At 40.8% G+C, this 13,013-nt stretch overlaps 1 protein-coding gene across 1 annotated transcript in view; it reads left to right on the top strand.

Annotated features, from left to right (window-relative positions):
* The window catches only part of LOC120043067 (collagen alpha-1(IX) chain-like), a 41,211-nt gene extending 39,020 nt beyond the window's left edge, over positions 1 to 2,191 (top strand). Inside the window, exons 31-33 of the mRNA XM_038987789.1 lie at positions 380 to 568; positions 668 to 745; positions 1,995 to 2,191. Of these exons, the coding sequence (XP_038843717.1) occupies positions 380 to 568; positions 668 to 745; positions 1,995 to 2,191 (464 nt within the window). The remainder of the gene's footprint in view (positions 1 to 379; positions 569 to 667; positions 746 to 1,994) is intronic.
* Positions 2,192 to 13,013: the final 10,822 nt, after the last annotated feature.

Here is a 13,013-nt window from a genome sequence, read left to right as displayed (position 1 = left end):
GAGACATTTCTCAAACAAGAATTTTGCTAACACTGTCTGGGAGTGGTCTAAGTGGGGAGGGTAAAACTGAAAACTAGCTGTTATGGCAAAGAGGTTTGGAACTCTCTTTCTTATTGGTCTATTAACTGATTTACCACCCGGTGATGTCACCAGGCAGGCCAAAACTCCATCCCACCAAAAGAGGCAGAAATTTCAGGCGGTCTTTTCAAACAGTCCTACACTAAAAGGGAATTATCCTAATTTTCACAATTTCACCAACATTAAAGTGTGGAAATATATATAAAACAAAGGAAAATCCCATTTTGGACTGCACTGGGCCTTTAATACATTTGATTGATTAATTGTTTGCTCATCATTCCCTTTCCTCTTGCTCCAACAGAGCAGCTAGCCCAGTTGGCTGCCAGTCTAAGGAGGCCGGAGTCTGGAGCAGCGGGCCTGCCTGGTAAGCCAGGGCCTCCTGGTCCTGCCGGACCCCCAGGGGACAGTGGCTTCCCTGGGCAGGCTGGAGCAAGAGGACTGCCTGGCCTCAAAGGACCTCCAGGACTCCTGGGACTCAAAGGACCCAAAGGTGGGGAGAGGATTTGTAATGTTACTGTTATTTGAAAATGTGAAAGCAAAATTCAGAGTTTTAGAATAACTCTTGTAATTAACATGCTGTGTGGCGCAGGTGAAATGGGCGACAGAGGAGACCGAGGTCCCACGGTGCGAGGGGCCAAGGGCCAGCCAGGACCTCCCGGTCTACCAGGTGAGTGACATCGACCTTGATCGCCATGGAGCTTACTTTTTCTTTATGTTCTAATCTTAGTCTTGGTCTTGGAGGTTGTAGATATTCTAGTCTTGGTCTTGGAGGTTGTAGATATTCTAGTTTTGGTCTTGGAGGTTGTAGATATTCTAGTCTTGGTCTTGGAGGTTGTAGATATTCTAGTCTTGGTCTTGGAGGTTGTAGATATTCTAGTCTTGGTCTTGGAGGTTGTAGATATTCTAGTCTTGGTCTTGGAGGTTGTAGATATTCTAGTCTTGGTCTTGGAGGTTGTAGATATTCTAGTCTTGGTCTTGGAGGTTGTAGATATTCTAGTCTTGGTCTTGGAGGTTGTAGATATTCTAGTCTTGGTCTTGGAGGTTGTAGATATTCTAGTCTTGGTCTTGGAGGTTGTAGATATTCTAGTCTTGGTCTTGGAGGTTGTAGATATTCTAGTCTTGGTCTTGGAGGTTGTAGATATTCTAGTCTTGGTCTTGGAGGTAGTATTTTCTTAATAGCACTGACTTGGCTAAAAAATACTTTTTTTAGGGAAAATTTTCTTGATATGATTGTGATGTGTTGTTGTCTCACCTAGCTATCTTAATGCACTAATTGTAAGTCACTCTGGATAAATGTTGCTAAACGACTAAAACGTAAAATGTACACATTTCCTAGAATGTTTTAGTCTTGGTCTTGGCGGTATTAGATGTTCTAGTGTTGGTCTTGGAGGTTCTAAATGTTCTAGCCTTGGTCTTAGAGGTTGTAGATATTCTAGTCTTGAGGTGCGTTGAACAAGGAAAGAGTTTGCTAACATACTGTATTCCATTTGGTTTTGAGTTTGGCCGCAACCGTTCGCTATCATTAGCACAAGGTCTGAGAACATAAGTCTCTGTTTCAGGTCTAAACTGCTTTCTAAAAATAACCAAGTGGCCATGTAGACTTTATACAATATTTAGTAGGAATAGCTAAGTCATTTCAGTTTGAATATTGTCGCTAAAAAGTCACAGTAATCCTTTTAAAAAAGTAGCTGTTTGATGTTTCACCGTAACATTTTGTAATGTTCATTCAAGTCATTCAACTGTAATTGTTACTCTGACAACATGTAAGCCACAAACAGAAGCCTTATTGATCTCGCCTTTGGTCTTAGAGTCTCTAGAATGTTCTAGTCTTGAGTCTTTGAGGTTCTGGACGTTCTACTTTGGTCTAAGATGGTCTAGTTAACTCTTCTCTAACTCTAACTCTTCTCCCTCCACAGGTGAGCCCGGAAAGCCTGGTTATGGTCAGGAGGGACGTGACGGCGAGAGAGGACCTCCAGGTGTTCCTGGCCAGGCTGGTGTACCTGGGCCTCCTGGTAATGCTGGCCCCAACGGCTACTGCGACCCATCGTCCTGCAACCTTAGACCGGGGGACATTGACACCAGCATCAAGGGCCCGGAGGGAACTAGAAACTAGAGCCACCACCCAGTGGAGGCTGGTGTCACTTTAAATCTGAGGATTGGATGTAATGGATGTAATGGAATGAATGGAACAGTTTCAAACACCTTGGATTCGGTTCCATTTATTCCATTACAACCTTCACTATGACCCATCCTCCCTTCACCAGCTTCCACTGCCCAACACCCAGAGAGGGGTAGAGACAGAGACAGAGACTAAGATGGCAGATGGACAGCTCTCCCACCCCAACCCTGGGAGCACACAACATTCTCACAGCCTCTCTACTCTGAAGGCTGTTGCTGTAAAGTGGTCCATTCTAAGGTATCTGCAGTGTTTTGTGAGAGTGTTCTGTGCTAGCCAGATCTCTTTCAGATATGAAGGAGTCTTCCACTTCCACAAATGCAAAACAAAATTAAGTATTTTGTTGCAAAACAATAATAATCCTGAACCTGTTTGGATGTGTAACAGTTTTTTACATGACAGATTTTCTTATTTTCTTTTGTTGTTTTCAGAAAAGGGTGCTCTATTTTAAGATATTAATGTTTTGAAGACAATATTTTTTTTTTCAACTGTCCCTGTAAACCTAGATGTCCTTAATAACCACCAGACATGCTACCTGTCCTTAACAACCACCAGACATGCCAACTGTCCTTATTAACCACCAGACATGCTACCTGTCCTTAACAACTACCAGACATGCCACCTGTCCTTAATAACCACCAGACATGCTACCTGTCCTTAACAACCACCAGACATGCCAACTGTCCTTATTAACCACCAGACAAACACCTGTCCTTAACAACCACAAGACATGCACCTGTCCTTAATAACCACCAGACAAACCACCTGTCCTTAATAACCACCAGACAAACACCTGTCCTTATTAACCACCAGACAAACACCTGTCCTTAATAACCACCAGACATGCTACCTGTCCTTATTAACCACCAGACAAACACCTGTCCTTATTAACCACCAGACAAACACCTGTCCTTATTAACCACCAGACAAACACCTGTCCTTATTAACCACCAGACAAACACCTGTCCTTAACAACCACCAGACATGCACCTGTCCTTAATAACCACCAGACAAATCACCTGTCCTTAATAACCACCAGACAAACACCTGTCCTTATTAACCACCAGACAAACACCTGTCCTTATTAACCACCAGACAAACACCTGTCCTTATTAACCACCAGACAAACACCTGTCCTTATTAACCACCAGACAAACACCTGTCCTTATTAACCACCAGACAAACACCTGTCCTTATTAACCACCAGACAAACACCTGTCCTTATTAACCACCAGACAAACACCTGTCCTTATTAACCACCAGACCATCACCTGTCCTTATTAACCACCAGACAAACACCTGTCCTTATTAACCACCAGACAAACACCTGTCCTTATTAACCATCTGGCTGTATGTTCCCTTTCCTCCTTTCCTCACACTGAAACAGCTGTATACTGTAGCCTACATGTTGATTTCAGCAGCGGCTCCATCCACATCAACATCAGCTAATTCCTCCCCAATAAAGTAAAACCATAAAGCAATACCAGGATTGCCTTTAGCCCAAAGTGTATTTTTTTGTATTTCTAATGTACTGCATCATGTTTTGTATTGAAGTATCATATACCAAAGATAGACCTGGTGAAAACAGTGATATCAGTTTGTACAGAAAACACCTGGTGTATTTCCAGCACCCTGCTTTCCTTCCAGAAATCTAAATAAAGAGAAAGAAGATAGGACTGACACCAAACCACACTGACTGACTGACTGACCTTCCATATATGCTGTACATCTCTGTAAATTGTTTTCAATTGTGGTTAATTATATTTACTACAAAAATAACTATCCTGATGATTGAATGTGAGGCTTGTTCTCATTGTAGAGTGTGAGGAGGATTCTGAGAGATTATTATTTTGAATATAAATGGAATATTCCCTTCACAGTATTCTGTTCACTGTTGAGTACTATGTCAGCCATAGAAATGAAGTCACTAGAATGGCAATTCCAATGCGATTCTATTTCTATGTGAATTCCTCACAGGGTTTGGAGAGATGGAGAAAAGGAAGTCAGTTGTTTCTATTTTATTATATGATGATGATAACGATACTATTTGAGGGTGACATCACAGTTTGTACAAATATCTAGGAGGAGGATCTAGAAATGTCAAATAAATTCTCAAATGTATTTTTTTCTGTGACTTTGTTCACTCCTAATAAAGCAATGCCGCGGTCAGTTTTAAAATGTATTTCCAACTCTCAGGAAGTTTTTAAAACATTGTACTCAAATGTACTGCTGGAATACCCAGAATAAGCAATATCTTCTCAGAAAACATAACCTTGATGAAGAGAATATAAAAAATGATCTTATAAAGCTCTTGAATCAGTTTATTGACATAAATAATAGACAATCTGGTATTCAAAACATAGTTTCATATAACACAAACATGTGACAGTTAATTAAGGAATTGACCATGCATAGAAATATTCAGTAAATTCTACCTTTCTGGAAATATGTGATGACAATATCATCCAAATCACCAATTTGACTTTTCTTCGTCTCTTTATCAATAATGCATAAGGAGCACCAAGAAAGCAGATATTCTAATTTAGAAACTCAGCAAGATATCGTATTGTATTCACATTTTGATAGTGACACACCAATGTGTAATCTGAGTAGGTCATTATAAGCAAAGAAAACACATGAAATGTAAGAAATTATTGTCGTACAGATTTAAGGCAGGTATCGGTAATCAGAGTGTAAAACCAACAGGGTTTTCATAGAATGCTGTAAAGTCAAAAGAATTGTTGGAAAAATATTTCACTTCATACATGTTCAACTTGCTGTACAACCTATACTATATGGTCAAACAGTGGTTCACAACTTCTAAGTATAGGTTTTCAAAAATGATCAACAAAAGATGACTAGCTTGGCACCAATTCAATAGGCCTATAGTGAACACCATTTTCTATCCATTACGTTTAGCATTTTAGTCTTGAGGTAAATTTAAACCGTTAGCTTTAAAGTAGCAGTGTAGTAGGATAGTGGTAAGGCTAGAGTGTAACATCACGCTGACTAAACTAGTATGTGTACAGTATAGCCGTATAGCCTCAGATGAGGTAGACCATCAAATTAAAAATAACAATTATCACACTCAAACACAAATAACAAAGTACATAAATTACCAAGATAATGAGATAAAACACGCTGTTAAAAGAAAATACTAAATACATGGAGAGGTCTTCTTCTCCACAAAGTGTTGACTGACAAGTTCAGAAAACCATGAAGATAATAGAACAGTGAAAATGAATCGGTTGTTGAGTTGAACAAACTTCCCTGTATGAAGCTTTTGAAGTGTTTGTACGGTGTCCATATTAGGACAGACACACCTCCCGATGAGACTGAGGCTGTCCTAATATGGACACCGTAGAGGTGTTTTCCCGAAGGCAACAAGGTTAGGTAGCAGGGTTGGGGCTAATCCCATTTAAATCCCCCCAGTTCAGGAAGTAAACAAATAAAATGTATTGTCATTGAAATCCATTTCAGTTTACTTCCTGAAATGAGAGCATTGTCATGGAATTGACCCCAACCCAGGTAGGTAGTGCTAGTAGAGCTGTTCTGTTTCTATCCCTTTCATAAGCCCTGCTACACAGCAGCAGCCATGGTAACTAGGGCCCCTTGCTTTACTACTATGGAAGTGTAACGACCCTGGGTTTATAAGCGTGGATATCGACTCTGCCGCACGAGCATGCTTTTGTAGCACAGTCGATAGCGCGCTGGACTTCGGGCTAGAAGGTCGAGGGTTTGAGACCTGCCTACCTGTTTCATTACATTGGTGTCACACATCCCACTTCTGACACCAATGTAATGAAACAGGCAGGGAGCAGGTCTTCGACCTTCTAGCCCGAAGTCCAGCACGCTATCGACTGTGCCGCAAAAGCATGCTCGTGCTGCAGAGTCGATATCCGCGCTTATAAACCCAGGGTCGTTACAGTATGGACAGATTGTTCATTATCGTTCAGGGAATACCATGGACAAATAGCAGAGAAAATAGAGAATAAATCAAGTGAACCCATAGTGAAGCAGACAATCAGGTGAACCCACAGCGAAGTAGACAATCAGGTGAACCTAGAGGTGAACCCATAGTGAAGCAGACAATCAGGTGAACCCATAGCGAAGTAGACAATCAGGTGAACCTAGAGGTGAACCCATAGTGAAGCAGACTAGCAGGTGAACCTAGAGGTGAACCCATAGTGAAGCAGACTAGCAGGTGAACCTAGAGGTGAACCCATAGTGAAGCAGACTAGCAGGTGAACCGAGAGGTGAACCCATAGTGAAGCAGACTAGCAGGTGAACCTAGAGGTGAACCCATACTGAAGCAGACAATTAGGTGAACCTAGAACTCATGGTAACGTTTCAGAGTATAAATGGACTTGTACTGAGACTGGAAGCTGCTTTTAAAGTGTACAACAATGTACTGATATTTCAGCTTCAATACGAAGGCAGTCATCTTGGATGTTACAAGAGGAAAAATAACATTCATGACTGTCTTGACCAATCAGCTTCAATGGATAAACATTGAAGCTGATTTCTTTTTCAAATGACAACATCTATTACCACATGCTTCCGCAACTCAACATAACAAGAGGAAAAACATTCATGACTATGACTTAAAGGCCCACTGCAGTCGAAAACCATTCATGACAATGACTTAAAGGCCCAATGCAGTAAAAACCATTCATGACTATGACTTAAAGGCCCACTGCAGTCAAAAACCATTCATGACTATGACTTAAAGGCCCACTGCAGTCAAAAACCATTCATGACTATGACTTAAAGGCCCGCTGCAGTCAAAAACCATTCATGACTATGACTTAAAGGCCCACTGCAGTCAAAAACCATTCATGACTATGACTTAAAGGCCCACTGCAGTCAAAAACCATTCATGACTATGACTTAAAGGCCCACTGCAGTCAAAAAACATTCATGACTATGACTTAAAGGCCCACTGCAGTCAAAAACCATTCATGACTATGACTTAAAGGCCCACTGCAGTCAAAAAACATTCATGACTATGACTTAAAGGCCCACTGCAGTCAAAAACCATTAATGACTATGACTTAAAGGCCCGCTGCAGTCAAAAACCATTCATGACTATAACTTAAAGGCCCACTGCAGTCAAACACCATTCATGACTATGACTTAAAGGCCCACTGCAGTCAAACACCATTCATGACTATGACTTAAAGGCCCACTGCAGTCAAAAACCATTAATGACTATGACTTAAAGGCCCGCTGCAGTCAAAAACCATTCATGACTATGACTTAAAGGCCCACTGCAGTCAAACACCATTCATGACTATGACTTAAAGGCCCAGTGCAGTCAAAAACCATTCATGACTATGACTTAAAGGCCCAGTGCAGTCAAAAACCATTCATGACTATGACTTAAAGGCCCACTGCAGTCAAAAACCATTCATGACTATGACTTAAAGGCCCAGTGCAGTCAAAAACCATTCATGACTATGACTTAAAGGCCCACTGCAGTCAAACACCATTCATGACTATGACTTAAAGGCCCACTGCAGTCAAATATATATATATATATATAGTCCTAGCAAAATTATTCCTTGCGAAATGTCTCTTTGCTAAAAAGCAATTTTTGTTTCTTTTTGACCATTTTAATTGAAAACAATCACAATAAGGTACTTAATTGTTACCCAAAAGTGATTTGATATTTAGATAAGAACAGCTGCATTGGACCTTTAACCAATCTCCTTGAAGAGAGTTTGCTCTGAAAACACACACACCAAAACATACTACGAGCCTGGAATCCACAATGGTGAAAGGGTACATCTCAGCTTGGTTTCAAGGCTAACAGACTAACCACATCAAGCCATCATCATTCCTCTAAGGACGGGTGTTGGAATGTGGAAATTAGCACAAGTTAATACAACACATCAGAGGATTCATTATTTTAAATAAAATGTTAATCAATATAGCAAACAATCTTCTAATGAACACTAGAGGGCCATGTCCACTCACAAATGAAGTAAGGACATGAGACACAGCTCACCATATTCTGTGTCATTCTGCCTATGGCTGTGTTTACACAGGCAGCCAATTCTAATCCTTTGCTGTAATATTGGTCTTTTGGGCCAATCAGATCTTTTGCCAATAATTGGGCAAAAGAATCAGAATTGGACTTCCTGAGTAAACGCAGCCTTTGTGCCTTACTTCCGGTAGTATCATTTAGCCACATAAAATGTTCACGTTGAGATGCCAACAAAACGAGCAAGCAGTAACAGTGTGACATGGAAATAAAGAAATGCCTCAATGTTGTTAACCAATTAGCTTCTTCTGTAAAAGTCAAAGGGTTGAATATGCAGTTACCTCATTGACATATAATGACCTGAGCCATACATATCACCAAGCACAGGAGGTTGGTGGCAACTTAATTGGGGAGGACGGTCTCATAGTAATGACTGGAGCGGAACGGTATCAAATACATCAAACATATGGTTTCTATGGTTTCCATGTGTTTGATGCCATTCCATTTGTTCCGTTCCAGCCATTATTATGAGCCGTTTTCCCCTCAGCAGCCTCCACTGTCACCAAGTTATCTTCAAAGACCCTCAATCAATTTGATGCTCTGAAATGCTAAGAGAAAATCTCCAACTCAAAGAAATGGGAGCGCAGCAGTGTGACATTGTTTTACATTTTTTACCCCTTTTTAACCCCAATTTCGTCATATCCAATTGATAGTTACAGGCTTGTCCCATCACTTCACTGCAACTCCGGTATGGACTCGGGAGAGGTGAAGGTCTAGAGCCATGTGTCCTCCGAAACACAACCCTGCCAAGCTGCACTGCTTCTTGACACACTGCTCGCTTAACCCGGAAGCCAGCCACCCCAATGTGTCGGAGAAAACACTGGGCCAAATTGTGCGCCGCCTCACGGGTCTTCCGGTCACGGCCGGCTGTGACACAGCCTGGGATCAAAACCGGGTCTGTAGTGACGCCTCAAGCACTGTGATGCAGTGCCTTAGACCGATAAAAGAAGGCAAAAGAGACAATTTAAACATCACAAAGTGTCAGCTCCACCCACGTACTTTCTCCAACTTAAATAATTGCCTTTTTGAGGGTCCAGATCCAATCAAACCTACATTAGTATTAGTCTCCCAAGGCAGACGCATTGCCTCCCACAATGTATCCAGTACTGCCTAGGGTCGGGTTTAGGAGACGACAATAATATAGTTATTGAATAGTACCTTTGTTTAACTACTGAATGCGTCTGGAAACACACATCTTATCGATCTCTATGACGACAGTCTACCGGGTGTTTTTACGGTGACTTTTCACAAAAAGGTCACTGGGTCAAAATGAAACACCTAAGGGCAGGTTAGATTGAATTGAGGCCTGAGTGACAGAGAGAGCATTCTGATAACATTGGTGAAGGAAGAACACAGAGATATTTCATTCATGTCTGTGATTCTTAGCTTATTACTTTCCAATCAGAAACACAACAAATACATAACAAAACCACTCCAGTCTTAAGACACACCAACATAATATATATGTATACAGTGACAAACAATGCTACATGGTCGAACAGTTGAGGGAGAAATACCTATCTGAACAGTAATGTACAGATATTGTCAAAATAAAAACGCTTTCAGAAAATAAGAGTTCAAGTAAAGACCCACCAAGAAAACAAAGAAAGAAAAGTCAGAAGTAAAATATTGCAGTGTACTTATTGGATAAGAAAGATCACCTCTTATGGCTTCAAAATCTAAATATACACATAGCACCCAGTTCTGATGGAGGAATCAGCTGTATACTCCCATGTAGACTGATGTACACACAGTTCTGATGGAGGAATCAGCTGTATACTCCCATGTAGACTGATGTACACACAGTTCTGATAGAGGAATCAGCTGTATACTCCCATGTAGACTGACATACACACAGTTCTGATGTATGAACCAGCTGTATACTCCCATGTAGATATTAGTAATACGTCCACAGAAGTGACATGATTAAATGGCACAATTTTTATGACATATTCTACTGAGACCATGTTGCCAAAAGAGCAGCGGTGTAACAACATCTCCAATCCTACAATATTCTATTGGTTTCATTGTACTGGGCAATTTCAATCAATCGCTGTAGTATTTGACATGTATTTGTCTGCCCTCTTTGGAGACAAGACCATGGATAAAAGGAAACTGTCCTACTTCATGTTAGCCATATGTATGACTGCAAGAAATCTACATTGAAGTCTTCGCGGCTAACTTCACGTGAACGCGAGGTGATACGACATTAGCATAATATACACACTTACACACAAACTGTACATGGAAGAAATGTCAACTTGACCAAGCCTTCACAAACTACATTCAGTTGGCATTAAGCTAGTATTTAACCCTTGATCATGTTGTGCTGGTTGTCTTGAGATATGACAACAGTCAGGCGATGTTACCTGTTGAATAATATCAGAACTCAGAACCCAATCTAGCAGGCTACTCAATTAGTCTGTTATGAACACTACATGTTGAGGTGTAGAGTATGTGGAGAGATCTCACTGAGTAACGCCTGACATAAAGTACCTAGAGTGTAGGGTGTGACGAGAGAGGAACCCAGTATTCTGTTTTGATACCAGACCATCCCTTTACAATTACAACAGTATCATGCAATATATCTGACTGGTAGTTTTTGAAACACAGAATATTTAGCATTCTCAAAACTTTACAAAATTCATTAACAAAGCTCTAGTAATGAATTACACTACAGGATATTCATTATGTTATGTAACTGGATCAAATCATGTAGCTAGCTTCATTCTAACACGTTTCACAAATATCCCCTTCATTGATGAAACATATATTAATATATATTCATAAATATATTTCATGTTAGATGAACCTCCTTCACTTTGGTATGCATAAACAGTTCACACAAAGAATATTGATTAGTCATACACAAACACACACATTTCAGACTGCCTGTTTACCAGCTCACACACACACAACGATAATATCAAATGAGACCAAACGTGTGCATAGCTATCCCCATAAACAAGCATTATCAAATCATGAAGAAAATGTTTTCTCCCGACAGTATTATTTAAAGAAACAAATTAATTTACGGCCTCGAAAGACTTAATGTGAATTAATATGGAATGCATCAGGACACAGCAGGGGAGTTGTGTGACAACAAGAAATAAATTAAACAGTACTTCATATGATCATCGTAGCTATAATGACAATAATAACACATTTAAAATGAATAGAATAACCATCAAGGTAAAGTAACAAATAATTGAATTTCAATGCTTCTATGGTCGTATGAAAACCGAAAGGCGGTTGTAAGCGCTCCAGGGTGAAGTTTCCACTAGGTACAGATCTAGGATTAGCTTCCCCTCCCCCAATGCTAACCTTAACAATTAGTGGGGGAAATGCAAAACTGACCCAAGATCAGCATCTATGGGCAATTTCATCCTACTCCAGTGTGATGAGATCTATTTCTGGTTGTGAGTCTTTCCCATGTAAAGCAGTAACAGAGGATGAGTGTTTTCAATGTAAAACTGACCACAAGGACGGAACTGTCTGTCTGATATGAGCTGTCTGAGGGATCAGGCTCCACACGCCCTGATCCCTCAGACGGAGGCTGGATGGGTGGAGGGGGCCCCTGTGCCCTAGCCATTGAGAGGGCCCTTATTCGTTGAAGGGTCCCCTATCAGTTGAGGGGGGGGGGGCCCTAGCCGTTCCGTCTGGAGTGAGAGGATGGATGGAGACAGTCACTGGGATCACATTTACCATGAGGTCCCTGGGAACCTGAAGGGCCCGGTGGCCCCTGGATACTGCTTCCAGGTTCACCTGCAGACAAAAACACTTTCACATTTGTGGGGAGTAGTGAACTTCAGGAGGAAGTAGAGATTATTGGGACACAACCATTTGGGTGATTGTTTAATCAATCAAATAAACCATGAATGAAAACAGGATGTTACCAGAGGAGCAGTGTTACTGGGAACAGTATTATCTAGTCAGCAACAAAACTGCTTTCATGTGCCGAACTGCAACTCTTAAAACGGAGAGGAATACACCCAGGGCCGTGCATACTTTACACACAAACCCTCCTCAATACAGATCACAATAACAAGTTCATGTTCTGCACAAGAAGATCAGAATGAAAGATGTTGCTGCTTCGCTTCCCGCAGAGAAGAATCTCTCTGAGATCATGCTGAAAAGTGAGAGAGTTGATCAAACGGAAATAAGAGATTTAAGTGCATGTTTCTTTTATAACCGCCCTATCAGTGATGATATACTAATTGTTTTGTGTCCGCTTGGTACCTCAGTGTAAGAGAGCCAGTCATTATGAGTAGCTCTGCTCATTGGTTCTGCTGGCTTACTAATTACTAGTGTTTTTAAACTGAAAACATCAAACGACCTCAGGATGAACTGATGTCCATGTTAGAGCTGGCGGTTACACTTTACTTGAACCCTCCTTCATAAGGGCTACATGACACTGTCATAACCATGACATTACACTGTCATAACCATGACATTACACTGTCATAACATGACATTACACTGTCATAAACATGACATAACACTGTCATAAACATGACATAACAGAGGTTATAAACAGTCATGACACTGGTGTCAGCTTTTTATTTGAATGAATGTTTGACTTGTATTTAATCAGGGGAGCCCATTGAGACCAGGGTGTCATTTTCGATGGTGCTCTGAGGACAACAAGTTTATAACGGAGGGTTCAAGAAATAAAGTTTTACCCAACGTAAGTGTAGGATTCTACAACTACAG

Source organism: Salvelinus namaycush, unplaced genomic scaffold, assembly GCF_016432855.1.
Source record: "Salvelinus namaycush isolate Seneca unplaced genomic scaffold, SaNama_1.0 Scaffold852, whole genome shotgun sequence".
Taxonomy (NCBI): domain Eukaryota; kingdom Metazoa; phylum Chordata; class Actinopteri; order Salmoniformes; family Salmonidae; genus Salvelinus; species Salvelinus namaycush.
Note: the sequence above shows the minus strand (reverse complement) of the source record. Positions and strands in the feature narration are given on the sequence as shown.